Source organism: Elephantulus edwardii, unplaced genomic scaffold (genome assembly GCF_000299155.1).
Source record: "Elephantulus edwardii isolate Elephantulus edwardi_28Jun2011 unplaced genomic scaffold, EleEdw1.0 scaffold00063, whole genome shotgun sequence".
Lineage (NCBI taxonomy): Eukaryota > Metazoa > Chordata > Mammalia > Macroscelidea > Macroscelididae > Elephantulus > Elephantulus edwardii.
In genome coordinates, this window is record NW_006399813.1 from 5,231,413 (window position 1) to 5,258,892 (window position 27,480).

The following is a 27,480-nucleotide window of genomic DNA, read 5'->3' on the forward strand; positions in this document are numbered from 1 at the left end:
ATGATGTCCTTCTCCAAGGACCAATCTCTCTGGGCAAAGTGCTCAAAATAAGTAAGGAGGAGCTTAAAAAATCCTAGCCTCCAAGGAGAGACTTGTTTTCACCCTCTCCAAGACAGACCTATTTGTTTTCTTGACAGTCTATGGTATGTTCAAGACTCTTCTCCAGCACCACAACTTGAAGGCATCTATTCTTCTTCTGTCATCCTTAGTCATTGTCCAACTCTCTGAAGCATAATAAGTAACTGAGAAGACAATGTCCTGGACTAGGCACACCTTTATATCTAGACTGACATCATTGCTCTTCAGCACTCTGGAGAGGTCTCTTAAATAAATATAATTTTGGAACTTACTGACTTCCCCGCCTCTCCTTCCTTGACCCATTTCTCCCCTTTCTAGCTCTCTCATCTTTGCAAATCAGTCTCAGTACTCACTCATCTCCCTCCTTCCTTTGTTTTGTTCTGTCTCTATTAGCACCAGCAGCCAGAAAATTAAAAGTGAATTGCATTAGGAAAATCTTCTGTCAGGGACCTCCCCAGAGTGCTGAAGAGCAACTACGTCAAGCGAGAGACTGAGGTGCATCTGATCCAGGCCATGGTCTTTGCAATTACTTACTATGCATCAGAGAACTGAACAATAACTAAGGATGTTTTTGAGTTGTGGTGCTGGGGAAGAATACTGAAGATATCATGGGCTGCTAAAAGAACAAATGGGTCTGTCTTGGAGAGGGTGAAACCAAGTTGCTCCTTCGAAGCAAGGATTTTGTGATTCTGTCTCACATACTTTGGGCATATTGCCGGGAGGGACCAGTCCTTGGAGACAGACATCATACTTGGATGGGAGGAGGGACAGCATAGGAGAGGAAGACCTTGGATGACTGGTGGATGATACACAGTGACTGGTATATTGGGGATAGGTGTGTTGGGAGACAGTGACACTGGTTGAAGATAGGTAGAGTTCAGAGCTATTGTGCACAGGGTCACTATGAGTGAGTTGCAGGCAACTCAATGACACACAATGACAACAACATTCCATCATCTCATTCTACTCTATCCCATCTTTGCCTCCTTCACTCCTTTGCTCTTCATTTTTCTGCAATTCTTCTCAGTCTCTTCCATTTCCAGAAGTTAGGAAACAAAGTTGAAACTCAACCCAAATAGATCATTGGTGACTTCAGCCTGGTGTTCTCATATGTTCCTCATATATTGTCTCAGAATTAGAAGGGGAAGGTAGGATTAGATTGTGTGTTCCCTCGAGCCAAAGATGCTGAAAGCTTTACTTAGTACTGTTGGGCCTGATCCTTAATAGACATCTCAAGAATATTAAAGAGTTATGAGAAGGATGAACAGAAAGGGTGATGGGGCTTTGACTTCCTTTACAGCCATACGGTGACAAAAACATGACAGGGACTGACATACTCAAACTGTAGCGTTAGTGAGGAATATTGACTATGTCATGGATTGTCAAGATAATGGAAGATCGATCAAGAAGAAATAGTACCAGAATGTTCCTTAGAAGTGAGAATGGGAAAGGTTTGACAGGCTGGTTTGGACGCATCATCAGGAAAGATGTTGTTATGTGCTGTCGAGTTACTTGCAACTCATAGCGACCCTATGTACAACAGCCCTAAACTCTGCTCTGCCCTGTGCCAATCTCACTGTCTCTGACACTCCCATGCCGATTACCCCAGTCACTGAATCAATCCACCTCATAGAGTGTCTTCCCCTCCTGTGCTGTCCCTCCACCCTCCCAAGCATGATGTCCTTCTCCAAGGACCGGTCTCTCCTCACAACATGTCCAAAGTATGTTAGACGGAGCCTCAGAATCCTTGCCTCCAAGGAGCCACCCAGTTTAACCCTTTCCAGGATGAATCAGCTGCTAGAAAAACGCAGATTTAGTACAACAGAAGGTCAGTGAGAACTGAGGAAACTCTTGGTGAGATGTACTGAAATAGCCTGAACAATGGACTCAATACACCAACTGGTAGGTAGGTGGTATAAGACTGGGCAACATCTTAATTTGCTATGTATAAGGATGAAATTGTCAGTGATTTCATCTTACTTGGGTCCACAATCAACATTCTGAGTACCAATAGTCAAGGGATCAGAAGACATGTTTCATTGGGAAAATCTTCTGTCGGGGACCTCTCCAATTTATGGAGGAGCAATGATGTCAGCCTGAGGGCTAACGTGCACCTGATTCAGGCCATGGTCTTTTCAGTCACTTGTTATGCACGGCGAGAGCTAGACAGTGAATAAAGATGACAGAAGAAGAATTGATGCTTCTGAGTTGTGGTGTTGGAGAAGAGTAGCAAATATCCCATTGACTGTCAAAGAATGAACAGGTATGTCTTCGATAAAGTGCAGTCAGAGTGACCCTCAGAGGCTGAGAGGGCAGAGTTTTGCCTCACTTACTTTGAGTATTTTGCTAATAGAGGCTATTCCTTAAAAACCTTGGAAAGAGGCATCATGCTTGAAAAGGTGGATGACCAGAGAAAGAGAGGAAGAATGAAGACCCACAATGAGATGGATTGGCACAGTGAGTGCAGCAATGGGCTCAAGTGTGTCACAGATGATGAGGATGGCACAGGACAGGACAGGTTTCAGGTCTGTTTGTAGGGTCACCGTGAGTTACTACAGGAGCTGATTAACAACAACCAGAAACTAAAAGTCTGAGAGGGACTATTCCTGGGAATGTGACTCTCCGAGGCCTATCTCCTCTCCTGGATCTTTGCTCATCATCTAGGTTGTGGAAGTTTCTTCATTCCCGAAGTGTCAGGACCTGGACAAGAACCAAGAGACTCATGAAGAAATCTCTCCTCTCTGCCTGTCCCTCAGGTCAGTGCCAGGTAAGACCACCAGGCAAGTGACTCTTTTTTATGTCTCACTGTAAAACCACCCAGACAACACCTATCCATTCACATTTTCAAAATCACTTTATTACCAAAATGAACAAAAGAAGAATGGCATTTAAATTAAATAAATTATGCAAATATCTCAGTAGTCCCCGCCCTCCCCAGGAGCCACATCCTCACAGGTTAGTGTCACTAACAACATTCAAAAGGATTGAAATTCTGGATTTTTCTTCTTTTAAACTCTCTTGCCCCGTCTTCACACTTCAGTCACGTCTAGAAGAGTGGTCTGTGTGAATTTGTGTTCTTTTCAAACTATTCCAATAGTAAAGTCCTCTCTTCCACACGCTGCCAGTCTTATATCTACAGGCGGCCTTGTGAGTCTTTCTATCACTGGCTATGTATTGGGATTCCCCTGAGCCCCGACCAACTTCAGGTCACCAGGAATCAACAAGTCCTTTCAGTTCTAGGGCTGCTCTGGGTGTTAGTGGTCACTTCATCGAGTCCTCAAAGGGCCAGAGGCTCTGTGCCCTTCCTTCGACTTCTGGGCTTGAACTAGACTTTGAAGGAGGTGGAGTAGAGGAGGGTGAGTTGTCATTGGCTGGGGTTCTTGTCCTCCTGGAATTTGGCACTTCGGGTGCTGGGCACGGTGAATCCCAGATAACATTGTCTTCTGTCTTCCAAGTTTTCAGCTCCATTGGCAGCCAGATGGCATAATGAATTCTCAGAGAAGCAATGCTCTTAGGCCAAGAATGTGTTGGTTCTTTGCCAGTACCCACTCCTTTAACTCTTAGGAAACTTCTTGTAGACTGGCTCACTCAACACACAGACACACTCACAATGTGGGTCAGGCTGAAGGTAGGAATTGGAGGGCTTTTCCCAGGCTGGGCCAGCCCAACCTGTTGGGACAGGGGTCACTATGTTCAAAGAGTCTGGGTGAAGTAGTGGGGAAAGGTCAGAAAATTTTCTGTGCACATCTGTGGAGGTTTGACAAAGCTCTTGCACATGGAACCTATTTATTTTCAAATTGCGACTTCCTCTAGTTTCCCCTCTGTGCATGCGTGGAGACGTTAACTCTCAGCTCTCCCAGAAAGACATGGCCCTAGGTCCTGAACCGGTTGGGAAATCCGTGAAGGAAGACCCCAACTGGATCAGTGCCCCTCCAGGGTCTGCACTCAGCTGGCCCTTAGATTGGCCCTGGGAGGATTAACTAGGGAGAGTTCAAACTGACCCTTTGCTAGGTGAAGCCAAAGGCAGTTTTCTCCAGGAGAGGAGACATTTCCCTGATGGGTCCTGAGGTCAGAAGGACTGTCAGGATCCAGCTCCCACAAGTTTGCCCAGGGTTGGCACTGGCACTTCCTTCTCCACCAAGTCTCAGGTACAAAGAGGGATTTCCGAAAGTCTTTGTGCAAAATAACTGGTATCTATTGGTAGCTTGCCAGAGGATTCTGTCAGCAGCGGACTTTCCCCCCTTTTGGGTTCCTACCCAGTCTCCAGAGGAAGGGTGTGTTCCCTGAGGCAGGGGTGCTGATAAAGCTACCGGAGGCTGAGGCAGCTGCCTTGTGGGGGCTGGCTTTGATGGGCCAGTTCTGGCCGTCTTGAGGACCCTGGACACTCCCTAGACTAAAGCCTGATGTCCTGGGATGATGAGCCCAGGGACAAGGGAACTGGGGGAAGCACATGGGGTGTAGTTCCAGGGATGAAGAGCCCCCAGTGATAGCACTGGGGCAGCTAGAGGGGGTAAACCTGAGGCCTAACTGAGTTTGGAGCATGGTGGGTATGAGTTCCCATGGCTGCAGCCAGGCCCCTGTGCTCTGAGGCAGCTTGACACCCTGTACTGCCAGGTCACACAGGCCCAGAGCAGTCGTAAGGCTCATGGTCCAAGTTAGCAGTCAGACTTTCTTCTCTCTTCTCGGATCACTCTGAAATCCTAGAAGTCAGGGGCCCTGTCGGCTGCCGTGGCAGAGCCTGGGTGAGCAGATTGAGCAGGAGCCTTGCTCAGTGCTCGCCAGGAGCCCTTTCAAGGCCAGAGCCATGGGCCCTGGAGCCTTCACTCCTATCAGAGCCGCTCCACGTGCTGAGATGAGCTCTTTCTCCAGATGCCAGGAGGGAGGCAGAGGAGGAGCCGGAGAGGCTAGAGAACAGACAAAGTCCAGGTGGATCTGCTCTCTCCACACCACTCCCAGGGCTCTGGGCTCATCTCCCATCGAGTCCCAGGTGCCAGGCACTTGGAGGAAGTGTGAGGACTGGCTGGGCCCTCACAGGGCGGTCAGGGTCTCTGTGTGAAACATGCTCCCGAACATCTCCTGCAGGGATGAGAGGAGAATGGCAGGAGGAAAAGTTAGAGCGGTTGGGTTCAGAGAGGCTGAGTCCAAGATGAGAGTCCATGGACCTCTGGCCAGGAAGAGGTACGATGAGTGAGTGAGTGAATGTGTGTGTGTGAGAGAGTGTGTGTGTCTGTGTAATAGTGTGTCTGTCGATAAGAGTGAGTGTGTAAGACCATGAGGGTGTATCTTTGTGTGAGAGTGTGTTTATGAATGTGAGTATGTGAGCATGTGAGTGTGAGTATGTAAGAGTGTGTCTAGGGGAGTATGAATGTGTGACGTGTGTGTCTATGTAAGAGTGTGAATGAATCAGAGAGTGTGTGTGTACACAGGGAAAGGCAGGTGAGCCGGTGGTGACATTCTAACACGCCCTCCTCCCTGTCCCCACTCCCCAAGTGTGTGTCGTAACCTTCTACGTCCCTCTTGTCCCTTTTTTTAGCTTACATTTCTTCATCAGGAAAAGTAAAGGGACAAGACAAATAATCTCCAAAGTCCTCTCTTCCTCTCCTCAACTGTTACGTCTTGTTTAGTATTGCGGAGTCAGAGACGACTCCTGCAGCTTTACAGAGGAAGTAAATGTTTTGGGAAGAGATTGCCCATCTTTCTTGTGTGGAGCAATTTGTGCATTTGAACCACATACCTTTGGGTTGGCAGCACAATTCTTTACCACTAAGCCACCAGCGCTACTATGCGGGCTTTTAGAGGTGTTAGAGATTTCTGATCTCCCCTGGACCACGGGAGGTCATCAGGAATTCTAATTGACTCAAAGAAATGGATTTGGTTTACAGTTTTTGATGGGTCTGGGGACACAGAAATCAGGTTGTCAGATCTCTGTGGCTCAGCTCTATTTTCTGATATCATTCATCGACACGTTGTACCCTCAGAAATGCTTTCAGAGGACTGCAAACTCTGAGGCCAAAAAGAATGGGAAGGGACATCAGAAGAAATGATTTTTAATAGACCCCAGTGTAGATATCTCTCAACCTGGTCATCACCTGCTTCAACTCAGGGCATTTGGTTCATGCTAATACTCAGGTCAGGACCTTAGGAGAACCTTGCACACTTGCTAAACTCTTAGTTCTTCAGGTCTATCTACATACAACAATGATTCACAGGACCCCCTAGAAGTCATCAGACTCTACCAGAACATGTATTATTTCCTGAAGGCAGGGGTCTTTGTTTATTTTATTCTTTTCTGGGTGGCCACCCTGTTATGATTTCAGGCAAGCAGTAGGCACTCTATATATATCTGCTGAAATAGCAAACAAGCACCCAAATCCCTTCAGCATCTTGAGAGGTAGATGTGAAACATGTAAGTGATGGTTCTTGTTATCTCACAGATGAGAAAAACTGGGGCTCAGTGGGATTATGTAGTTTACCAGAGATCCCTTAGCAGATGCACTGAAGAGTTAAGAATAGGTATTAGTTCTCCAGAACTTGGCCCACAGTCTCTCCCTTCCCCCATGATGCGTTGTGAGGAGTGAGCAGAATTAAGATCTGCTATTAAAAGCAAGATGAAAATGACACGTTGTTGTCTTCAAGATGACTGTACTGGCTTGGAAGAGAGCCCAGTGAACACTCTCTGTCTGGGAGGGTCTCCTTCCTTCTCTCCTCCTCCATCTTCCACCCTCCCAGCCATCCCACATCCTCCCAGTCCCCCTCAGCTTACCTGCTCCAAATCCCAGTAGCTTGGGCTTTCCTCTGAATCATCCAAGGAGAGCTCAGGATCCAACGGAGCCTAGAGAGGGGACATCAGGGTAGAATGAGCTCAGTAGTAAGGAAGCCAGCCTGACACCCAGATGGCAGGAAGGACAATGGGCAGATTTCTGGGTACCACGTTTTCTGATGCACAGACAGCTCGTCCTCTTACTTCTTCCTAAGCTTCATAAAATCTAGCCCTCCGGTGACCTTGCTCCTTGCACAGACAGGTGTGCATATGTCCTCCTTAGAGTGCATTTTAGAGGCATGATGTGCTGGTCTCACTGACAGTGACTACCTGCTTGAACCTGAGGACTTAGGCTCCCCACTCTGCGTATCTGTGTCCTCATCTGTCCAAGTAGGACAATCAAACTGGCATTACTGGCTCGACCTCATGCTGCTCAAAAGGGGCATGTGTCTCTTTCTCTGTAATAGGATTTGGGGAGCTCTGTCGGCATAGTCTCATAGTGTTAGCACTGCTGACCCAAAGGCTGGGCATCCCCAAAGGCTGGGTTCAAATCCACCAGCAGCTTCAGGGGGGAAAGGCAGGCAGTTCTCTCTTGTTCAAGTTTATAGCCTTGGAAACACAGTGGAGGGCCAGCTATGATTTGGAAATCGCTTGATGGCAGTGAGAGAATCTATATGATTTACATCTATGACCACACACCGTTCCCTGTTCTACAGATGACTATACATGTGAATAGCTGTAATTTGCATATAAGCTCATTGCTGACAAGTTAGTTCTGACTCATAGAGATCCCATCAGATTTCCAACGCTGTGTATCTCTGAGGTACCAGGGCATTTGAAACACCTGAGATGCACAGTCTTTGGGATTACACATCCCAGCACCTTAGTTATAAGAATAAATCAATGATATAGTCATATAAGATATATGAATACATTTATAATACGACTAAAATCTACATTTCACACACGAATATATTCTCTCTAATTTCTAGGGTTGTCTGGTTGCAGAGTTGACAGGGAGTTGGGCTGCTGAGCCAGACAGTGCCTCTCTGGTGGTTCAAATCCAGTAGAGACAACACAACAGGAAGATAAGCCCTTGGTTTGTGGGTGTTCACAGTCTCAGAAACCCAGCGAAGGCTCAGCTGTAAGTCAGTTCTGACTCGACAGCAATGGGTAAGTTTTCTAATTTATATATATGTGACTGCAATCTGTTAACTGCAGTAATTGAGCATTATTGATGAAACAATGCTTCTTTCAGAATCTCCCACTCTCCTGACAAAGTTCATGGCATAGGAAAGCCTGTCACTCGCCCACAGTTTCTTGTGAAGTGTGGCAGGCAGCTCCAAGGTCCCGTGTTTTCCTGGGTAGTCTTTGGCACAGACAACAGGTGGCTTCACCTTCAATAGTCTCTTCAAGGCAAAGAGCAAATGGCTGATCTGGGGCCAGAAAGGCCTTTCTTAGGATCCCCAGAGGGCAGGGCAGGCCTTTCTATAGGCCCTGGAGCACAAACAGAGCCTTGGGAGGCCAAGGACAGGAGACGAATTGGGAGCGGAACATGGTGGGTGGGCTTGTTCTGGTTTCTCTGCTTTCTGGAGTCTTAGATGTGTTACCTCATTAGCATACTATTTACTGAGCTGGCAAATCAGGAAGCTGAGACCAAGCTCAGACCCACCCTCTTCATCCTGTCACCAACCCAAGATCTTCAAATTCTGCTAAATCAAAACGGGCAGGGATGCTCCCTCTGCTCCCTCAAACATCTTTTCTAGCACATTAATGGGAGAGGCAGGCTGAACCCAACACCCATTGGATATTCTTGAGATCAGGATATCAATGAATGTTGCTACTGAATTTTGTGGTCCTTTTGAGTGATCCTAAAACAGTTTGCACCAGAGAAAAGATAATAATTTTCACTTAAAACAAAGCCAGAAGTCCCCCTTTAAGGCAGGTCACATTATTTCAGGTGTCCCTGTTACAGGGAAGGAAACAGACTTGGGCAAGTCAAATGGTCAAACTGAAATTGGACTCAAACCTTCTCCTGGCCTCCTCATTTTTCTCCTTTTAAAAAATTGCTTCTTGTCCTGCTTATGAGAACTCTGCTGGCCTACTGGGTAGGGAGACACCCTGCTAAGCTTTTAAAGGCTCTTTGGTGGTTCAAATCCACCAGCGTGGCTTCTTGGGAGAACAAATGAGCCGTCTCCTTCCTTGTGACATATGGCCTCTGAAAATCCACTGGAGGGTCAGCAATGAATTGGTTCTGACTCCACAGCAATGAGTTTGTTTTTGATGAGTCCAGTGTAAGTGCGGTGGAGAGCATGAGGAGGTGCAGGGCTTTGATCTGTGGTGGGTAAGATCGCTATGAGTATAACGTCACTCAATGGCCCCACCACCAAGTCCTGCTCTTTCAGTGCCCTGTGATCCTAGTTTTCCCAAGCGCAGAGACCTTACCATTTGGAAGCTGTGTCCCGGGGCCACGTCTCTGGCATTTGCCTGGGCAAAGAGGACTGCGTCGTGTATGCTGGGGAAGATGTGGCTGCGTTCGAGAGCCCCATCCTCAAAGATGCCTCCTTGGCTAATGTCATTGTACACCTGGGCTGGAGAGAGGAAAAGGTCACCTTCAGAGAGCTGGTGGCCACTGCACTGGGGCTGAGGGAGAAAGGTGAGCCCAGCAGGAGGGAAGAAGGGACAGGGTTTGTGCTCTTGCATCTGAGTCATGGGCACTGCAATATCTGTTCTCGGCACCAGGGGGCATTGTGATCTCAAGGATGTTGACTCTTCAACCCAGGGTGGAAGGAAGCAGTTTGATTCAGGAAAGTGGTACTTAGTGATTGGAAAGGGAAAAACAAACCCCCAAATCTTTCCTAAGCCAGTATCTGTGCCCCACAGGCTGGGAACTCTGGTGGCCTACCCCACAGGGAGTTTTGCTAACTTACAGGCATGCACCTTTCTGTTTGTCCGAATCCACTAGTGGATCCTCAGGAGAAAAGCATGCAAACTTCCCGTGCCATTTACAGCTTCAGAAGAAACCCACTGGAGCTTTGAATCAGCTCTGACTCAATGTAAATGACTATCTGAAAGGCTTGTTCCACTTCCCATTTGTGAAGCAGAAACTAGAGAACTGCATTGTTAGCACATTGCCATCCAGATCTATGCTCCCAGAGCAGGATCCCCACAGAGTCTGGGACATAGTTCAACTCTGAAGTCAGGTAGCTTTGCTGGGAGGGACTGAACATCTGGGGGTGGGTGTGTGTGTGCACAAGCGCACATGCTTAACAAATCGCTTTTGTTTTTTAAATTCTTGTGTGTAATCTCTTTGTATACATGCTAATAAGCGACTTTACACTGCCCTGAGGACTTGTCCTTGGATTGTGTACCTGCACCCTTGAGATCTTGTGTATAAAACTGATATGGGTGTTTAAAGCTGATAGGTGTGTACACTCTGTGAGATTCAGGGGCATCTAGATTTGGAGAGAACACTCAAGTTCTTTTAGCCAACCTCCTCATTTTATGTAGGAGGAAATGGATCCCTGGAAGACAAAGTGACTTGGCCAAGGTCACTTGGCAAATTAGTGACAGGAACAGCTTTTCCTAATTGTCCTTTCTCAAGTTTTGCATTTAATCCCTCAACTCTTTCATTGATTTTCTTAGGATGTTTATAAGGATCCCTGGCAGCTTAATGGTTAAGTTCTCAACTGCTAATCAAAAGGTTAGCAGTGTGAGAAGTGTTGGGGAGTGTGGAGGAGGGGTAAGAATGAAAGTCAGTTAACATGCTCAACTGCTAATCAAAAGGCTGATGGTTCAAGACCAACCAGAAGCATCTCAAAAGAAAGCCTTGTGATCTCCTTCTGAAAAGCCAGCCATGATGTCCTTGGAAAAAGGCATCAGACTTGGAAAGCAGAGCATCAGCTAATGAGAGGAAGACTCTGGAGGAGTGACACAGTGATTGTAATGTTGACCTGAAGCATGAAGAAAATTGTGAGGACTGTGCAGGATAGGGCAAGGTGTAGATCTATTTATTGTTCAAAGAGTCGCTAAGAGTCATAGTTGGCTCGACAGCGCTTAATAAGGGTCAGCTGAAGAGAGGAAAACCCTCAAAGAGGTAGATTGACACAGTGACTAGAACAGTGGATTTAAGCACAGTTATTGTATTTTGTCGTGTTGGAACTGACTCATAGCTGACCCTCCAGTGGGTTTTCACAGGTAGTTAGCATGGGAGAAGATTGTCCATCGTTCTCCCTCAGAGTAGCTGGTGGATTCGAACCGCGTGCCTTTGGGATTGTAGTGCAGGTTCTTACCACTAGGCCACCAGAATTCCCTTAAGCACAGTGAAGATGGCATAGGATTGGGCAGTTTTGTTCTATTGTACATGGGGTTGCTATCAACTGAAGCTGATTCTATAGCACGGAACCACAGCAGTGCCATCTCACCTCAGTCTCTCCTGACTTATGACTGAAGTTCATATGAATGAGCAGTAGTTTGGGGAAATACTTGGGGTTCTCATCTCCCTCCTTGCCATTCTGCACCTCTCAAACCTGCCTCCTCCACCTCACCCCCTCGCCAGCCTTTTCAGCCCCCTAAATGGCCTCTTCCTCTTACCATGAATGTTCACCAAGAAGACCTTCACACCAATCTTCCTGAAGGTGGAGCTCAGCTAGAAGAGTTGGGGAGGGTAAAGGGGTTGGGAGATAAAAGGAAAGGAATGTTCTGAGTGGGTCTCCAAAGTGATTCACAAACTGAACTTCAGAGAGGAAGCCAGACAAACAAGCAAGCTCAAGGGCCCTGGGACCCATAGGTAAAAATAGCAGCAAAGCAAACGACTTCTTTCTGGAGTGTTAGTTGAGGGCTTCTCTGGGAAGCCGGGCGGAAGTGGAGCTTTGCTAACATGGTAGGCACTTAAAAGCACCATGGCCTCTTCTGTGGCTGAGTCTTTCACTAGTGAGTTCTAGACACCAACTCTTCTCTGAATTTATGGCTTTAGGCAGACACAGCAGGGGAGGAGTGGGGCTCAGAGGGGCTACGACTTCAGCCAAGGCCATCCTGGACTCCAGGTGCAGGAGGCAAGCAGGCTGGACGGAGCCCTCCCTGTATCTGGTGGTGCCTGCATGCTCTCTGAGCCTCTCTGGTCCGCTGCCTGGACTGTCTGTCTCAGCCAACCCTGCGGTTTACTGCCTCTTGCCTTTAGACATGTCCACTAAAGTCATCAGGTGACACATTAGTTTTGGGCTGCCCATTTTGCTTGAGGATATGGGGAACTGATAATAGTATTTCTTCTCCTCTCCTAAGCTATCTTGAACCAGCTGTCTTGCAGGGAAGGAGCTTCAGGCTATGGTCAGAGGCCAAGCTGGACTCTATTTAGAAGAGCCTGAGGTGGTTCCTGGTGGCCTGAGAGGGGACTGTGTGTGGTTCCCACCAGGATGGGATAGACCAGGGGGGGCCTGAATCTGCAATCTCCTTCCTGCGCTGTGCAGGGCGCACTTGGCAATCCTGGCCATCTCCACAGAAAGGAGGGAACCCGAGGGGAATTTAGCTCCTTTGCTGAGCTTCCTGCCTCAGCTAGTGGGAATGAGGGTTCCAGGAAGGGAGGAACTTGGGCACTTGCTCCCTCTCTCACAGGGCCTCACCTTGGCCAGGACTTTGATGCCCATCAGGTCCACAAAGCTGACTCCACTCATGTTGAGGATGAGGGTGTGGAAGGTGACGAAGGGTGGGACACCGGCCAGGGTGTCACTGAGTTCACTGCCTGGCAGCTCACAGTGGGCCGCTGAGGAGGTGTCAGGGTTCAGGGTGATGTAGGACACCATGGCTCCATTAGCAGGGGTCTGGTTGTTATTGGGGTCGGTGGGGGAGGGACTCTCAAAATCTTGCTGGAGCTCCTGCAGGGAGACAGTCTGGAGGGGCGGGTGGGGGTGGAGTTATTAAAGGGAACCTGACTTCACTGCGCTGAACAAGCGGCCAGGGGAACAGAGGAGTGTGTTGGGCGGGTGGAGGGTGGAGGCTAAGAAACTCCTCCCAAAGAAAGGATCTTTCTTAGGCGGAGTCTGCAAACTCAACCTCCCACATCCAGAACAATGAGGAGCAGCCTTCCCAAAGAGCCACAGAAGCCTCGGTCCATACTTGCAGCGCAAACCTCTTTGGAGACAATCAGGCTCTTTTTGTCCTGTGTTTGCTACATCTCTGAACCCTGTAGCCACCCCAGTCTAGCTAGCTGTGTGTTTGCTGGGAATCTTAGTTTAATTACTGTTTCTCTTCACCCAAGCTCAGCCCCAAGCAAAGGTCTGTGAGCCTGTCCTATCTTGGTGGCAAAGTGGGGAGAAGCTGTCACGGGAATTTACTGTACACCCTGGGAGCTTGGCAACCCCCCACCGAAGAAGAATGTCAGTGGCCCGTGGATAGAGTGGAGTTGGGGTACTAGGGCACCAGATGCCAAATGAACAGGAGAGAAGGATGGTGGGCTCTCTGAGCCTCAGTTTACCTTTCTTTTCATGAATAGAGATTTCCTCTGCTGTGTGGGTGTCTTTCTCCTTGCTTCCTGCTTCTTGAGGTACTTTTGCCTGGCCAGTAATATTTTCTGGGGGTCCACTCCGGTCTGGTGGGAAAGAGGAAACAGAAGCTTGGACCTTCACCCTGTCTGGGAGTGGCCTGTTCTCGGCTTCCCGCTTGTCATTTCTGCTCCCATATTCTGAGCTGAGTCTTTGTTCAGTCTCTGGCAGCCAGAGGATTCGGCCTCACCTTGGCAATGATCTTTTGCCTGAAGATCTCTGAGTTGGCAAAGTAGAGAGGGGAGCAGTAAGTGATGATCTTAACCCCTGCAATTTCCTGGACCTGTGATAGGAAGATGGCATTGTTTACACTGACTTAAAAAACAAACAAACAAAACCCCAAAACTTATCATCTCAGAGCAGGGACAAGGCGAAGAGGAGAGATCATAAGCTGGGGTCATGTACGTACGTACCCTATTGTAGATCTTGGGATTCACATAAATGTCAGTGTCCATGACCTGGGCCAGGGCGCCACCATTTCGACTGGAAGGAGAAGGAAGAGAAATCCCTAAGAGAAGACTGTGAGTGGCCTAGAGTCTGTGAGGATGTTGGGGAGTGGGGTTGGGCAGCAGGGTGGGAGAGGGAGGCCCTTCCTCACACCTCAGCTTGTCTGCCTTTCTGCGTGGCTTATGGGTGGGTTGTAAGCAAGGGGCCTTTGACAGTTCCCAGACTGGGGCTTAGGGAAGAAGAAGGGAGGCAGGAGGTTCCTGAAGTCAGTTACTGGATCTGGGATCTCAAGAGGGAAAGACAGGATTGCATAATAGTCGGTATCCTTTCTGCCTTGACTTTGGGCCCCTTCCCTGTGGTGTGTCCGGCCTGTACTACCTACTCTTGTTCCAGGAAGGACAGAGCCTCTGTTCTGTGGCCTTGTATTCTCCTGGTTGTCTGAGGTCCTGGAAGTCCCTCTGGAAAGACTGAGTCTCATCCACCCACTCTTCTCCAACTTCCCCTGCTTTTTCCTGAGCCCTTCAGGACCATGATGACAAGGGTTGGGCATTCAAGTTATGAGAAGTCAACCTACTCTGGGCCTTCAGTCCTTGTTGGATTGGTTCTGCTCAGACCTGGCATCACCTCTAGTATAGCCCAGATGGATAAAAAAATCTGTAGGGCTGAGTCTGCCTGGATCTGGGAGTCTTTGGGAGTCTGGACTAAGATCCCTATCACTGAGTTTTAGTGGGAGGAGGGTGTTACTTACAACTGAGTCTGGAAGACCACAACCAGTACAGAGAAGGCGACGCCCACCGCCACACCATATGGCAGGCTCAGGAAGAAAGAGGACAAGAAGCTCACAACCCAGATGCACTGCGAGGAGAGAACTGTCAGAAATAAGCCTGAAGAAGGCCACCTGTTTCAGGAAGTCTTCCTGGATTAGCAAGGCTATTCTCTGCTAGCACAACTTCAGACCCACCCTTCCTTTTTATTGCAATATTGTATGTATTTGTGTTTCAGTTACACATGCCCATTTCTCCTAAACCGAGTATGGCCCCCTCATCTTGTTTGCTGTTGCTGGGTTGTTGTTTCTTTGAATAGACAAACCCAGTTTATGCAGGAAGGCAGCAGGACAAAGTAAGAACATGGATCTTGGCTTAGAGATATCTGGGTTCAGAGTTCTTTCTCCTATTCACTAGCCTCAGTTTCAAAACTATAAAGGGAGAATAATAATATTTACTTTACAAAAATAATAAAGAGTTTGTTGTTATGTGCCATCAAGCCACTTGCAACTCCTAGTGACCCTCTGTACAACAGCCCTGAAACCTCTATCCTGTGCCAACCTTATTGTCTCCGACACACCTACCCTCATTACCCCAGTCACTGCATCAATCCACCTCATAGATGGTCTTCCTCTCCTGCACTGTCCCTCCACCCTTCCAAACATGACATCCCTCTCCAAGAACTGGTTCCTCCTTGCAACATGCCCAAAGTATGTCAGACGAAGCCCCATAAATAAGAGCTAAGGCACATAAAAGTCTTGGCTTATAATCCCATTTAGTGGCTTGCATATTGCTGTAACATGGGAAACTACTCCACTAGTTGTTCAAGTACCAACAGGATCATCCATAGCAGGCAGGTTGCAGTGGAACAACCTGAATACTAGTAGGATGAAAGGCCTAGTCTGAAAAGGACCCAACGCAAAGGCTTTGGATAGGAACAGAACAATCCAATATCATGGTAGAAGATGCACACCCCCAGGTCAGAAGGCATTTAAGACACACAGTGGCTGCAACAGTGGACTTGAACATGGAAATGACTGTGGAGGTGGCACAGCACTGGGTGATGCTTTGTCCTCTTGTGCGTGAGGACAGCACGTCTCCATGGTGACTAATAACACAACAGTGGTGGCAACCAACGATCTCAAGAACCGTGAGCTCCTTTCTCCCCACGCTCTGTATGTAAGCTCCTTATGCCCCAGTAGGTGCTCAGTGACTGCACCCTGACAGACTGCCTGGTGCTTGCTCATGCAGCTAAAAGCATGAAAGTTGCACCTCATGGGCCCCATAGGTGGTGGTAGATGTTCTTATTGGATACCAGCAAGTCTATTTCAACTCATGGTGACTTCATGAGACAGAGTAGAGCTACCTCAGGATTTTTCTAGGCTGTAATATATTTTTTAAAAATTATTTTTATTTTATCTAGGCTGTAATCTTTATGGAAATAAAGCTTCAAGGCTTTCTCCTGTAGAGCGGCTGTGTGGCTTTGAACTGCCGATCCCTTGACATTCCCAGGACTCCTCATAGATCCCTTAGTTTTCCACCAATCCTTCTAAACAAAATGAATCTACCTAGATTCCTGTATGGAACTGTTGTGCAGCCATGGAGGTCCTATACTAGTCTCTATACTAGTCTCTATACTGTCTCTGTACTATTAGAGACTCTTGTTATAGCAGAGGAGTTGTTGAGGTGTGTTAAAAGCAGATCCTTGGTTTTGAAACTAGGATATACGTTTTCCTCCATATTCTCATCACCTACCGCTGGAGGACCCAGAATATATCAGTCAATTCTCTGGGTTTTGCATTGTTTTCTCTGTGTTTTGCTGGTACTCCTTTCATTAGAAGATAATATGGTCCAAAGGTCTAGAGGCAAAGACGTTGGGTTCAAATCCAGACTCTGCCTCTTAACTACCGCTAAAGTCTTTGATGAATTACTTAACCACTCAGCTTTGGTTGCATCATGCCTAAGTGAGGTTACTAAATTGTCTTTCAGGTTGTGGTGGGGCTTAAATGGGGATAATTCCATGTTGTCAATACATGTAGCCCTGATTACTATTGTGTAGTGAAGGATATGACTCATCATAACAATAACTTGGGCTGCTTGGTGCTTTCCCATCCTGATCTCATTTAATCCTCAGGACAAGAATATGAGGCGGCCACAACTAACCCAGGCACTACAGATGAGGAAACGTAGCGCCAGAGAAGTCCTTGTTCAAGACACTGATCCACTGGCCTTGTGCTCTGGCATGGAAACAAACTGTATCCTTTTAAAAATGCTCTTATTTTGCCTGTTTAGAACTAGAAACCATAAACATTATAATAGCTAACTTGTATTGAGCACAAGCTAGAATTCAGACCATGTGCTGCTCGTCTCATCTCAATTCCCTCAGCAGCTGTAGCGGACAAGGAACAGAAGATGTTCCTTGTACATCTAGAAAAGGTAAGACTGAGGAAGTTGAAGGGACTTGTGGTCACCAAGCAGTGAATGACTGAGCTGGAATCTGCACACAGGGTGGCTCTTAACCACTCCCTGGTTAATCGGGGACAGCAGAGGAGATGGGTCATTATTAGGACAACAGCAATTGACTTTGGTTTGAAGGCGGGATTGTGGTTTGAATGGGTAACCTAAAGACTTCCCAACACTTACACAGTCCAGCTTGCTCTTTCTCCACAGATAGTAGGGGTCAGCAAGTTGCTTGAGAGAGTTCTTGAGATTGACAGCTATCAAGGCCCCCAGCACAGACTGGAGAGAGAGAACATTGTCATATGTTACCTTGGGCCTCACCTTCTTTATTCCCTTCCTACAAGAGCCTGACCTCAGGGCCTGGCAGGACACACCTGGAATTCCAGAGCTCCCCAACTCTATGCCTTCAATTATAGGTTTGGAGACTGTAGGCCCTTAGAGCCATGTGGTCCACCCTATCCCCATCCTTCACCTTCTTCTTTTCCCTCATTCTTAAATAGCACCAAGATTAGACCCCTCCTCACTGAATTATCTCACTATGAAAAAAACCACTGAGACTCTCTCAGCCTCAACTTTCTCTATCTGTAAAATGGGGGGGGGAGAACTGATCTTGCTTTGCTTACTTCGCAAGGATGCTATCATGATCAAATTGCCCAATGAGAGCCTTTTGTACTCAGTACAGCAACAAGGCCAGCAGCTCGTTGGGCTTGTTCTTGCACTACTCCCCCTCTAGTCTCTTCTTATCCTCTGATATCTTGTGGACTCTTACCTTGGGGAGAGGGTAGAGATAGGAGCCCAGAACCAGCATGGTGATCATCACCACCAGGGACACACACAAGCTTGCCACCTGTTCAGAGAAAGAGTTGGGTGTTGTGGATTCTTGCTCTTGACTCCTTCCAGTAGAGACTTGAGTAGAGTGGACAGAGGATCAGCAGCAAAGAGGGGCAGGACGTTGAGACAGCTGACCCGGCTTGTGGGTGCCTGAGCTCCTCTGGGCACATAGTCTGGGCTCTACCTCACCTCTCACTCCCAGGCCCTGGGCTCACCTGAGACTTCCCTCCAGCTCCGTCCACAGCCAGAGTGACCGAGAGAGCACAGCAGATGACATGGATTTTAAAGAAGGAGCCAAAGAAGTTGCTGCAGCCTAGGGCAATCATTTCCTGTGGGGAAAGAAGCGCAGGATTGGAAGTTGAGAGGCCAATGCCTGAGCCCAGGGGAAGGAAGAGTTGGTGGAAACAAGTCCAGCCTCTAGTTACGAATTTACACATTCTCAGTCCCCTTTCTGGCCGTAGCGGTCTCAACCCAAAGTTCTCCAAGATGTCTCTTGCCCAGTCTTTGCTGGCCATGTCCCATTTCACCCAGTGCTGACAGAGGTGGCCAGAGCTACCTGGTTAGAATCCACATCATAGCCATGTTTGCTGGCCAGGGTCCGGCCCATAGCCAGGTTGATGACGTAGCCCACGATGGCTAACGAAAACGCTGTGCCAATCATGTCCTTCCACTGAGAAACCACAGGTGCCACCGGAGCAGGGAACCTGCCAGGGAATCAGAGAGGAAGTAGGACCCTTGGATGTGAGCAGAGGGAAGACAACTACATCTTCCATCAACCAGTAGCATTTGTTCAGGTCCCAGCATCTGCAGAGCCCTTCATAGATATTCTCTCCCTGTCTGAATTCTCAGTACAACCTTGTAGAACAGACACCATCATGCTTACTTTACATAGAAAAAACCTGAGGCTTAGAGACCTCAAATAATTTGCACAAGGTCATAAAGCCAACAAGTCATAGGGCTTCCCGGCTTGTTGAAGCTCAGATTCTAGATTCTTAAAAGAATGAAGGTGCGCTATTTTGGAAAAGGTGCAACCAGGGTGCTCCTTGGAAGCAAGGATAGTGAAACTTCATCTGATATACTTGGGACATGTTGTTAGAAGAGACCAGTCCTTGGAAAAAGACATCATGCTTGGAAAGGTGGAGGGTCAGCGAAGGAGAAGACTCACAATGAGGTGGATTGACACTGTGACCATAAAGGTGGGCTTGAGTGTATCAGAGACGATGAGGGTGGCACAGGATAGGACAGGCTTCACATCCACTGTTCATAGGGTTGCTATGATTCGTACTTGACTCAATGATATTTAACATCAATTTCCACACAGCAACACATATGACAGAGACTGCCCCCTATAGTTTTCTAGGCTTTTAATCTCTGTGGTAGCAGATGAACATAGTTCTATTAGGTGAGTTTGAACCACCAGTGTTTTGACTAGCAAGTGAGTTTGAACCACCAGTGTTTTGATTAGCAGGTAAGTACTTTGTTGTTGTGCCACTAGCACTTTATACATAACTAGTCACCAGACCCTTTGCTGGTCACTGCATTGCTGTGGGGATTTCGTTCTTTACTGGTTTCTCCTCCCAGGGCCTCGTGCTTAGCACTCATGGAGGCTTGATGGGGTTCTGTGGGTAGAGGGCTTTCTACTTGGCTGTGCATTAGAGCTAAGCATGGAGCCAGCAAGGGGCTGACCAGAGTTTTTCCTGAAAAACATGGGCTGAATGAGACTTTGGGAAGAGTCTAAGAGTTAAGGCTCAACTTTTGTAAAGCAGCCTGAACTCTGAAGTCATGTGCGTTTGATCAGTGTCCTACAGTTTATCAGACTCTGTCACGGGGCTATCTCATTTCTCTCATGGAGTCTGAGTCTTGGTGGTAGTATGATGAAATCGGGGCCAGCTTCAGGGACACTCAAACTCACCCACGCTGAATCTCTCCCACGATCTGCATGTGGTACTTTTTGGGCATCTTACAGCCTCCAGAGATGGCTGTGGCCACCACTACCTAAAAATATCAAAACAGACTTGAGATGGGTCCTAAGTAGAAGTGAGCACGGGGCTCTCTCCCAGCACTCCCTTCCTTTTTCCTGGAGGCCTACAACCCCAAATCTTGCTCCTTGAAGAGCAATGGCCTGAGGAGCCAGTGGGGTGGGCGAGGGATGAGTAGGGACTCCTCTTCTCACTGCCCCTCCCACCTGGCCCCCAGGACCCCGCCCGGGCAGTATCCTTACCACAATCATCTCTGTTGGGATGGGAAAGCGGATCCTGTGCATGTAGCGAGCATTGAGCTCCTTCACCAGCACCAGAAAGAAGCCGCTGATGAGGGCGAAGATGAGCGAGGCGATGTTGGTGTGGGGGAGGTTTTTGCAAATGTCAATGAAAGTCTAGGGGAGAGAGCATCGTGCTCACAGACTCCTACCCCCTCTTCCCACGCTCCTCCCACCCTTTGGAACCTAACCCAGCAAAGGGATGTCAATAACGCTCAGTGGAGGCCACCCTCTCAGAATTGTTCATGCTGATATGACAAAGCTAACTCTTTTCTTCTACAAGGAATTCAAACTGCAGGAGAAGGGATAGAGGTTAGGCAGAAGGGAGAACTTCCTAAGCAGGGAGGTAAACCGTTGAAGGGTATACATGTCCTTTCCAGCAGAGCGTAGCTATGGAAAACCTCCGCAAACCTTAATGGTCATGTGATCGGCCCTCCTGCTCAAGGAGAGAACCCTCTGGATCCTCTTTGAACAATGGACCAGTCAATCCTCACTTGAGAACCTCCACCTCATCTCCAGGAGCCCCCTTCCAGTTGCAGGGGTCTGTTCCCAGACTCACAAGGACAATGGCCCCTGGGCCTGTGTAGGAGGGGATGGTCAATCCAAAGACATATTTGAGCACTGAGATCAGAATCTGCAGGCCAGCAGCTGTCATGAAGCCCCGGATGAAGGATTCAGAGAGGTAGATGGCCACAAAGCCAAACTGCACAAAGCCCAGGCCCATCTGTGAGGAGAAAGGAAGTGAGGAAAGATCCAACTTGTCAACAGCTCCTGGTCTACCAGCCCCAATCCAGACCTGGAGTTCAGTGCATCCCTGGGGCGGCAGAGGCTCTAGGATGAGTCTTTCTTAACCTTGTCCTGACCTTGCCCTTACTTTTACTGTCCTTACTGGCCCTCAGACCTTTACTTCCTTTGGAGCACAGAGCTCTTTGTCATTCATCACTGGGTTCATTTTCATTATCTTTGAAATGCCTCCCGTCCTCTCCCAGTGTTTCCTCTCTCGATCAATGATATCACCACCTATACAATTGCCCAACCAAAAACTTAAGAGTCATTCTCCTTCTCCTCCCACATCCAATCTATCACCAAGTCCTATAAATGCTGCTGGTAAGATACTCCACCCCCAGCTCACTGTCCACTCCAACCACCTTGAGCTGGGCAACATCCCAGCAGGCCCCCTGCCTCAATGAACCTACCCCCTCATTTACCATCATCTCTGCAGCTGGATTATACCTTGTAAACTGACAAATGCTCTACTCTCTTCTGAGACTTAGTGGCCAGACTGTGGACTTCATTGTCTGTCTCCTGCCTGTCTTTCTGGCCTCCTCTTTGGCCTCGTCTCCTTAATCCCTCTCATCCTTCAGGAACACCAGACTCCTTGCCCTTTCCTGGCGAGAGAGCACATTTTCTCAAGCCTTGCTCCTTTTGGTGCTGTTCCCTCTGTCTGGACCATTCTTCTGTACCTGTCCATTTGCTTACTGGCTAACTTCTATTCATCCTTGAAGACTCAGGTCAAGTGTTAGCTCCTCTTTGAGGCCTTTCCCGACCCCTCTGTTCTGTGTTCCCACAGCTATTTGTAGGAAGCACTATTATGAGGCTTATCTCACTGCATACACATTTATCTGTTTACATGGCTACTTCCTTTGCTGGTCTGTGAGCTCCTGGAGAACTGAGACTCTTTCTTACTTATCTTTGTATCCCAGGACCTATCCCAGTTCCTGGCACAGTGAAATAGCAAAAAAAAAAAGTGTCAATTGAATGACTGAAGGAAGGAAAGGTGTGCTCTGAAGTTGCTTTCTTCTTTTGCTTTCTATCAACAGGATCTCCTGTCATAAACCTGGCAGTGCTCTTTGTCCAGGGTGGTCATTTATGTCCTGCAGCTGATGCGGTGGCTCAGAGCAGGAAGGTTGGAAGAGGACAAGGAGCATTGGATAGCTTAGAAGTCTCGAGGCATAAGAAAGGCTAGAGGAGATCCTGTGCTGGCAGAGGGAATGGCTATGTGCTGGGAAGATTAGTAGAGGGAGACCATGAGTCTTTATAATAGTCTCCAAGCTCAGGACAAGAGGCTTGAATGACACAGTGTACAGAATATTGCATTGATAACATTAAGACTGTGTTTCAGATCCACTAGCCTGGTTCAAATCTCTCCATGGGAGAAAGATGAGGAAGTCTCCTCTGGTTAAGAGTTATCAGCTCAGAAATCTATAGGAGGGTTTGATTATGTAATGTCAGGACAGAGCCCTTGGATTAACGGTGCGCTTGCTCAGCTCCTATGCCAAAGGTTAGAGCTTCAAGTTCATCCAGATGTATCTCACAAAAGGGCCTAACGATCTATTTCCAGACCTTCAGCCGCTGAAAATCCCACATGGCAACGTTCTGTTCTGATACACCATGCTCGCCATAATTCAGGAGACACAAAGCAATGCCTTTTTACTGCTTTGAACACTTTGATCAGGAGGTGGGTGAAAAGAGAGTCTGACATTTCAAGGTTGTTTAGGCCCTGGGAATGATGAAAGTGAGGAGGTGGACCCAAGATTAACCTTAATGGTCAAACGAGGCAGGAGAAGGGCAAGTTGACACCCTCTTGAGGCTGAGTCCTGCTGTCCCCTCACCTGGATGATGGCAGTCAGGCAGGCTAGTGTGGCCGACACGTGCAACCTCTCCGCCTCCATGGCCGCTGTGTCCACATAGCTCTCGTTGGTGGTGGCGTTGAAGACATGAAATTTTGACTCTGGAGCCAGCTGCAGACAGATGTTACCCACCAGGATGCTGATAACGGCAAAGGTACCTGTGGTGGCCCACCCAGTCAGCAAAAGTCAGAGGTCTGGGCCACGCCACTGATGCCTACCGCCCACGCCTCCAACTGGGTAACCAAAACCATTCATGTCTGCATGTGAGGTACACTCCACACAGTGTGTTCACCCCAACTGTCGCTATCACACTGGACGTGTGAGAAAAGGAGCTCAGAAACACAAACAGTGCCTGAGCCAGAAACTGGGCCTCATAACTAGGCCTTATATTTCTGTCTCCCCAGCACCAAACATTTCTATAGTGTCCCTGCTGAGCTACCCTGTGAGTCAGATAGTTTCTCACATACGGTTGTGACTTATGGTGTGTGGTGGATCGTTTCCACCCAGTCATCCCCACAGCCCAGCGAGGGAGGAGAACAGGTCATATTAATGGAGGACATGGATCTAAGAGGTTTCTCCAAGGTCACAGGAGATGGGGGACTGACTCTGATGTTGACTATCCCTCCAGAGCTGACCAGAACCAGTTCTAAGGGAAGGTAGATGATGAACTGCCCAAACCCCTCCCTCTATAGCACCTGTTTTCAGGTTCTGAGTCAGCTTGTCTGCTGAGAGAGGGAAGAGGCCTTACCTGGCACCATCTGGTGTATACCCCCGAGGAAGAAGTAGGTCAACAGGGGGAAGAAAGAAGAGTAAAGGCCATTGACTGCAGGAAGGTTGGCCAACAGAGCAAATGCCATGCCTGCAGAGGACAAAGAGAACGAAGGGTCAGAGAGACAGAGGTCACATAGGAATGGGGGTGGGGAGAGGGACAAGAGAAGGCAGCAGGCCAAACTGGGCTGAGGGGCCCCTCACCTTGTGGGACCTGGATGGATCCACCACTGAGGCCACCAAGCAGGTCAGGGACAAGGTAGTCTTTGATCTTGTACTTGGGGAGCCAGGAGAGCACAGGGAACAGCCCAAACACCACAGTCTTGACCTTGGCCGAGGAGCATCTGTGGAGCAAGAGAGCAGATTTCCCATCAGCATGACTTAAACACTCCAAATTGAGGGATTGTTGTGTGTGTCCTTGATTCATAGTCATTCTGTAAGATAAGGTAGAACTGTCCCACAGGGTTTCCTAGCCTGATTCAGGCCATGGTCTTCTCAATCAGTTGCTATGTATCTGAGTGTTGAATAAAGATGAAGAGAAGAATCGATGCCTTTTATCAGTTGAAGAAGAATACTGAACATCCCATTGACTGTCAAAAGAACAAACAAGTATCCCCTGGACAAAATGTGGCCAGAGTGCTTCTTAGAAGGAAGGATGGTGAAGCTTCATCTCATACTTTGGGCATGTTGTTAGGAGAGGCTATTCCTTAGAAAAGGACATCATGCTTGGAAATGTGGAAGGCCAGTGACTGTTGCAATGGGCTCAAGTGAATCAGAGTTGATGTAGGTTGATAGGATAGGGCTCAGATCAGTTTGTTAAGTTGCTGTGGATCACACTAGACTCAATGGCACCTAACAACAGGAACAAACTATGAGAGCAGATTGCTAGGTCTTTTCTCCAACCGAGCAGCTTGTGAGTTCCAATTGCTCAACTTTTGATTAGCAGTTGAGTGTTAACCACTGCATCACCAGGGCTCCTGAGCTGGAGGAGAGATTCATTCATTCATCCGTCGAAAAAGTATGAAAAATTCAGGGGTGACACGGAGCACCCATTGTGCTATGTGCCACAGATACCGAGAAGAAAAGATAGGAAGTCTTTCTTGAGAACCTACGTATTAACTGCAGGTCTCCTGACCACTGGTAGCTCATGTTGGAGAATCACAAGACTTAAAGGCAGGCAGTTCAAATCTCCTCCTATGATTCACAGCCTCTGAAAACCCAATGGAAGGTCAGCTATGAATCTGTTCCTATCCGACGGTAAATAGCAACAACAAAATAATCTTCTAGAGTCTTAGTCTTCACAGGCATCGAGGCCATTTCCAGCTCAGATGGATTTCCTCCAGGTCAACTTCTCTGGCTCTTCATCTGAACAAAGGCCCAGTCTCCCCTTGCCAGGGGTCCTGCAGCTTCCTGTCCACCAGCATGGTAATCACTCACTTTCTGCCTGTTTTTCCCACCAGATAGCAAACCCCCACCATGGAAAGAGGTCGGCCTCCCTCTCTTGCTCGTTTTTGTAGACCTCTTGCGTGACTCAGACATGCTTAGTAAACATCTGTTGAAGACATGAAAGAGTGAATAAATGAAAGAGTGAATACATGAAAGCCTCACTGGTGTTGAAACTCAGTCCGAGAGGAGGCTGCTGCTGGTTTTCTGTGGTTCTTTCCCCCAGGAAGGGGCCATTGTTCCTGCAGGGTGCGTAACTGCTGACTCACCGTCCTTTATGTGTGATGACTTCAGTATCAGAGTCCTTTCCCCTGCTCATTCATCAGCAGCACAGGAAAGAATGGGGGAGCTGTTCACCGGTCAATGCAGGGTGGGGAGAGTTGATCCCTTCCCTGTTTGTTGAACACCTTCAGGTTCTTTCATAGACGCTCAGGAGTGTAGGAACAAGGGCCTACAAACTCTGAGGTGACAGCCAATGGATTGATGACAGGAAGGGGAGGGGGCATTTACTTTTCTTCTCCCAGTTGAGGGAACTCAAATACTTGGAGACCATTTGGTGACTCACTGGCCTATTCTGATTAGCCTCCTTTCCTTCCCAGCAACAATTCCTTTCTCTTTGCTGTTACTCAACAATTATTTCCCTCACACTGGATCCCCTGGATGTCACCTAAGGCTGAAACCAGCACAAAGGGCACTGAGAAGATTAGATAGATTTTCTATCCCAAACAACATTTTAGGATGTCAACACCACCACTGACTTCCGGGCCTCCTCTGGGACTGGTGGGCACTTGCTTTGTCTCTAGGATGGTGAAAGGGGAGTTGGAATAGGGAACAAGAACTTTAAGCATCTCTGAAGCTTAGGCCTAAGAGAGGACCAGCTCTGCAAGAGTTCTAGCAGGTTTATTTGTGGCAGAGAATACTGGCCTCAGGAAGAGAGAGCTCGCTGGCTTTGGAAAGAACAACAACTCACTTGAGGGCGAGTACATGCTCAGCCTTATTTGCAAGCCTGCTATACTTGGGCCAAAGCAAACTGAAGCCTAAAGGAGAGTTGGAAACAGATGCAAACACAGACACAGATGTCCCCGGAGCCATAAAAGGGAAGTGGAGAAAGGGATTAGCTTTCTAGAGATTCATTCAGTCATTGAACAAATACTGATTGAGCACCTCCTGTGCGCTGTTTGCGGATCTCCTGCCAATCTCATGAGCCATGCTGGCCCCCTACAACCCTTTGTGGTTATTATCAGCCCAGCATTTCAGAACAACAGCAAATACCTTATCACACCACTACAGAGAGAATGTAGACTCAAACTCTTTGAGCTCAAGGGCTGACAGTGCTCAGCTGACTGAAGGTGCATAGGGGTGGATACAATGCCCAGACACCAGGTACCCAAGACCTTGGCTGTAACTGGGCAGGGATGGATCCTCCCAGGTGAAGCAGGGTTGGGCTGGGCCTTTAGTTAAGACTCAAGTGGGTGATTCTCCTGGCCTGAACCAGTTCTACCTGCATCTCCACTTCAGCCATTGCCAGTGACCTCAATCCAGGTAACTGAATCAGCTGTTTCCCCAGGACAGTGAAGCAGAGTGGGCCAGCCCACAATGAGGCCTGAGGAGGTCTGCCAGGAGCTGGGAAAGGGGCAGGTGGTAACTTACAGTCTCAAGCCTCTGGGGTATAGGCCTAGAGCACCTGGAATAGCTCCTTTCTTGGAGCCAATGTCTCACTTTCACTTTTCTAGTTCCAGAAAAGAAATGGAGGAATGATGGAGGCTGGAGATGTGAGAGTGGAGAGCCCAAGACCTGGGAAGACCTCATCCAGGCCCCCTACAGGACAACCTAGGAAATTAAGGCCCTTGGGCATCTGGGAGGAACATCTAGCAGGTGAATGAGACTTTACCTAAGAGGGAACATGGCATCAGAGTAAATGTTTTATGTTGTAATGAGACCAGGAGCGGCATCCACTTCCAAAATGGCTTGCCTCTGGAAACTCTGTACGAACAGTGCTCAGGCCATTTGTTCATAGGGTTGCTATGAGTCGTCTACGACTCGACGGCATCAAACAACAATAACAACAATGAGACCACCTAAAGCATCCATGAGAACCCAAGAGAGACGGGTAGGCTGAAATGTGGGGGAACCCCACACAGGGTGTCAGGAATGCCCCAAACTGTGCATAGTTCTTCCTCCTAGTCCTCATCCTCCTTGGGGGTCTCAATACAGATAGGGCTGTAGGATCTTAAAAGAGTTTGGATCTTCATTTTCCTCAAGGCTTTCAGCAGCCCCTGTCTGGGGACCCTCTGCAGGAGCCATGCTCCTATGCAGGAAGGATTTTGGCAGGGGAGGAAGGAAGCAGAGACAAGAGGAGGCTGGGCTCTGGGCCACATTACCTGAAGGCATTTCGCAGCTTCGCTCCCACTGGGTATGTCCGGTCCTTCTTCTCAAACTCCTCATCGAAGAGGGTGAGGGAGTATGCAGGTCTGTCAACCACGTAGCGGGGCCTGGGCTGGCTCAT

At 48.2% G+C, this 27,480-nt stretch overlaps 1 protein-coding gene across 1 annotated transcript; it reads right to left on the reverse strand.

Annotated features, from left to right (window-relative positions):
- Positions 1 to 5,106: 5,106 nt before the first annotated feature.
- SLC26A9 (solute carrier family 26 (anion exchanger), member 9) lies at positions 5,107 to 27,480 on the reverse strand. The gene is made up of 20 exons (XM_006887923.1): positions 27,356 to 27,480; positions 23,736 to 23,875; positions 23,512 to 23,622; positions 22,746 to 22,921; positions 20,693 to 20,857; positions 20,098 to 20,250; positions 19,789 to 19,871; positions 18,433 to 18,580; positions 18,092 to 18,205; positions 17,815 to 17,892; positions 17,229 to 17,324; positions 14,570 to 14,676; positions 13,788 to 13,857; positions 13,565 to 13,657; positions 13,308 to 13,421; positions 12,457 to 12,723; positions 11,432 to 11,486; positions 9,284 to 9,429; positions 6,842 to 6,910; positions 5,107 to 5,154 (listed from the first exon to the last, which is right to left on the reverse strand). The coding sequence occupies exons 1-20, from the start codon at positions 27,478 to 27,480 to the stop codon at positions 5,107 to 5,109; spliced, it is 2,358 nt and encodes a 785-aa protein (XP_006887985.1).

Coding starts and splice junctions, on each gene's coding strand:
- SLC26A9 (XM_006887923.1), bottom strand. CDS start 27,480: ATGAGCCAGCCCAGGCCCCGCTACGTGGTTGACAGACCTGCATACTCC. Junction 13,658..13,787: donor ATCCCAAGATCTACAATAGG/GTACGTACGTAC, acceptor TTCCTATCACAG/GTCCAGGAAATTGCAGGGGT. Junction 11,487..12,456: donor GCATCAAAGTCCTGGCCAAG/GTGAGGCCCTGT, acceptor CAACTCTTCTAG/CTGAGCTCCACCTTCAGGAA.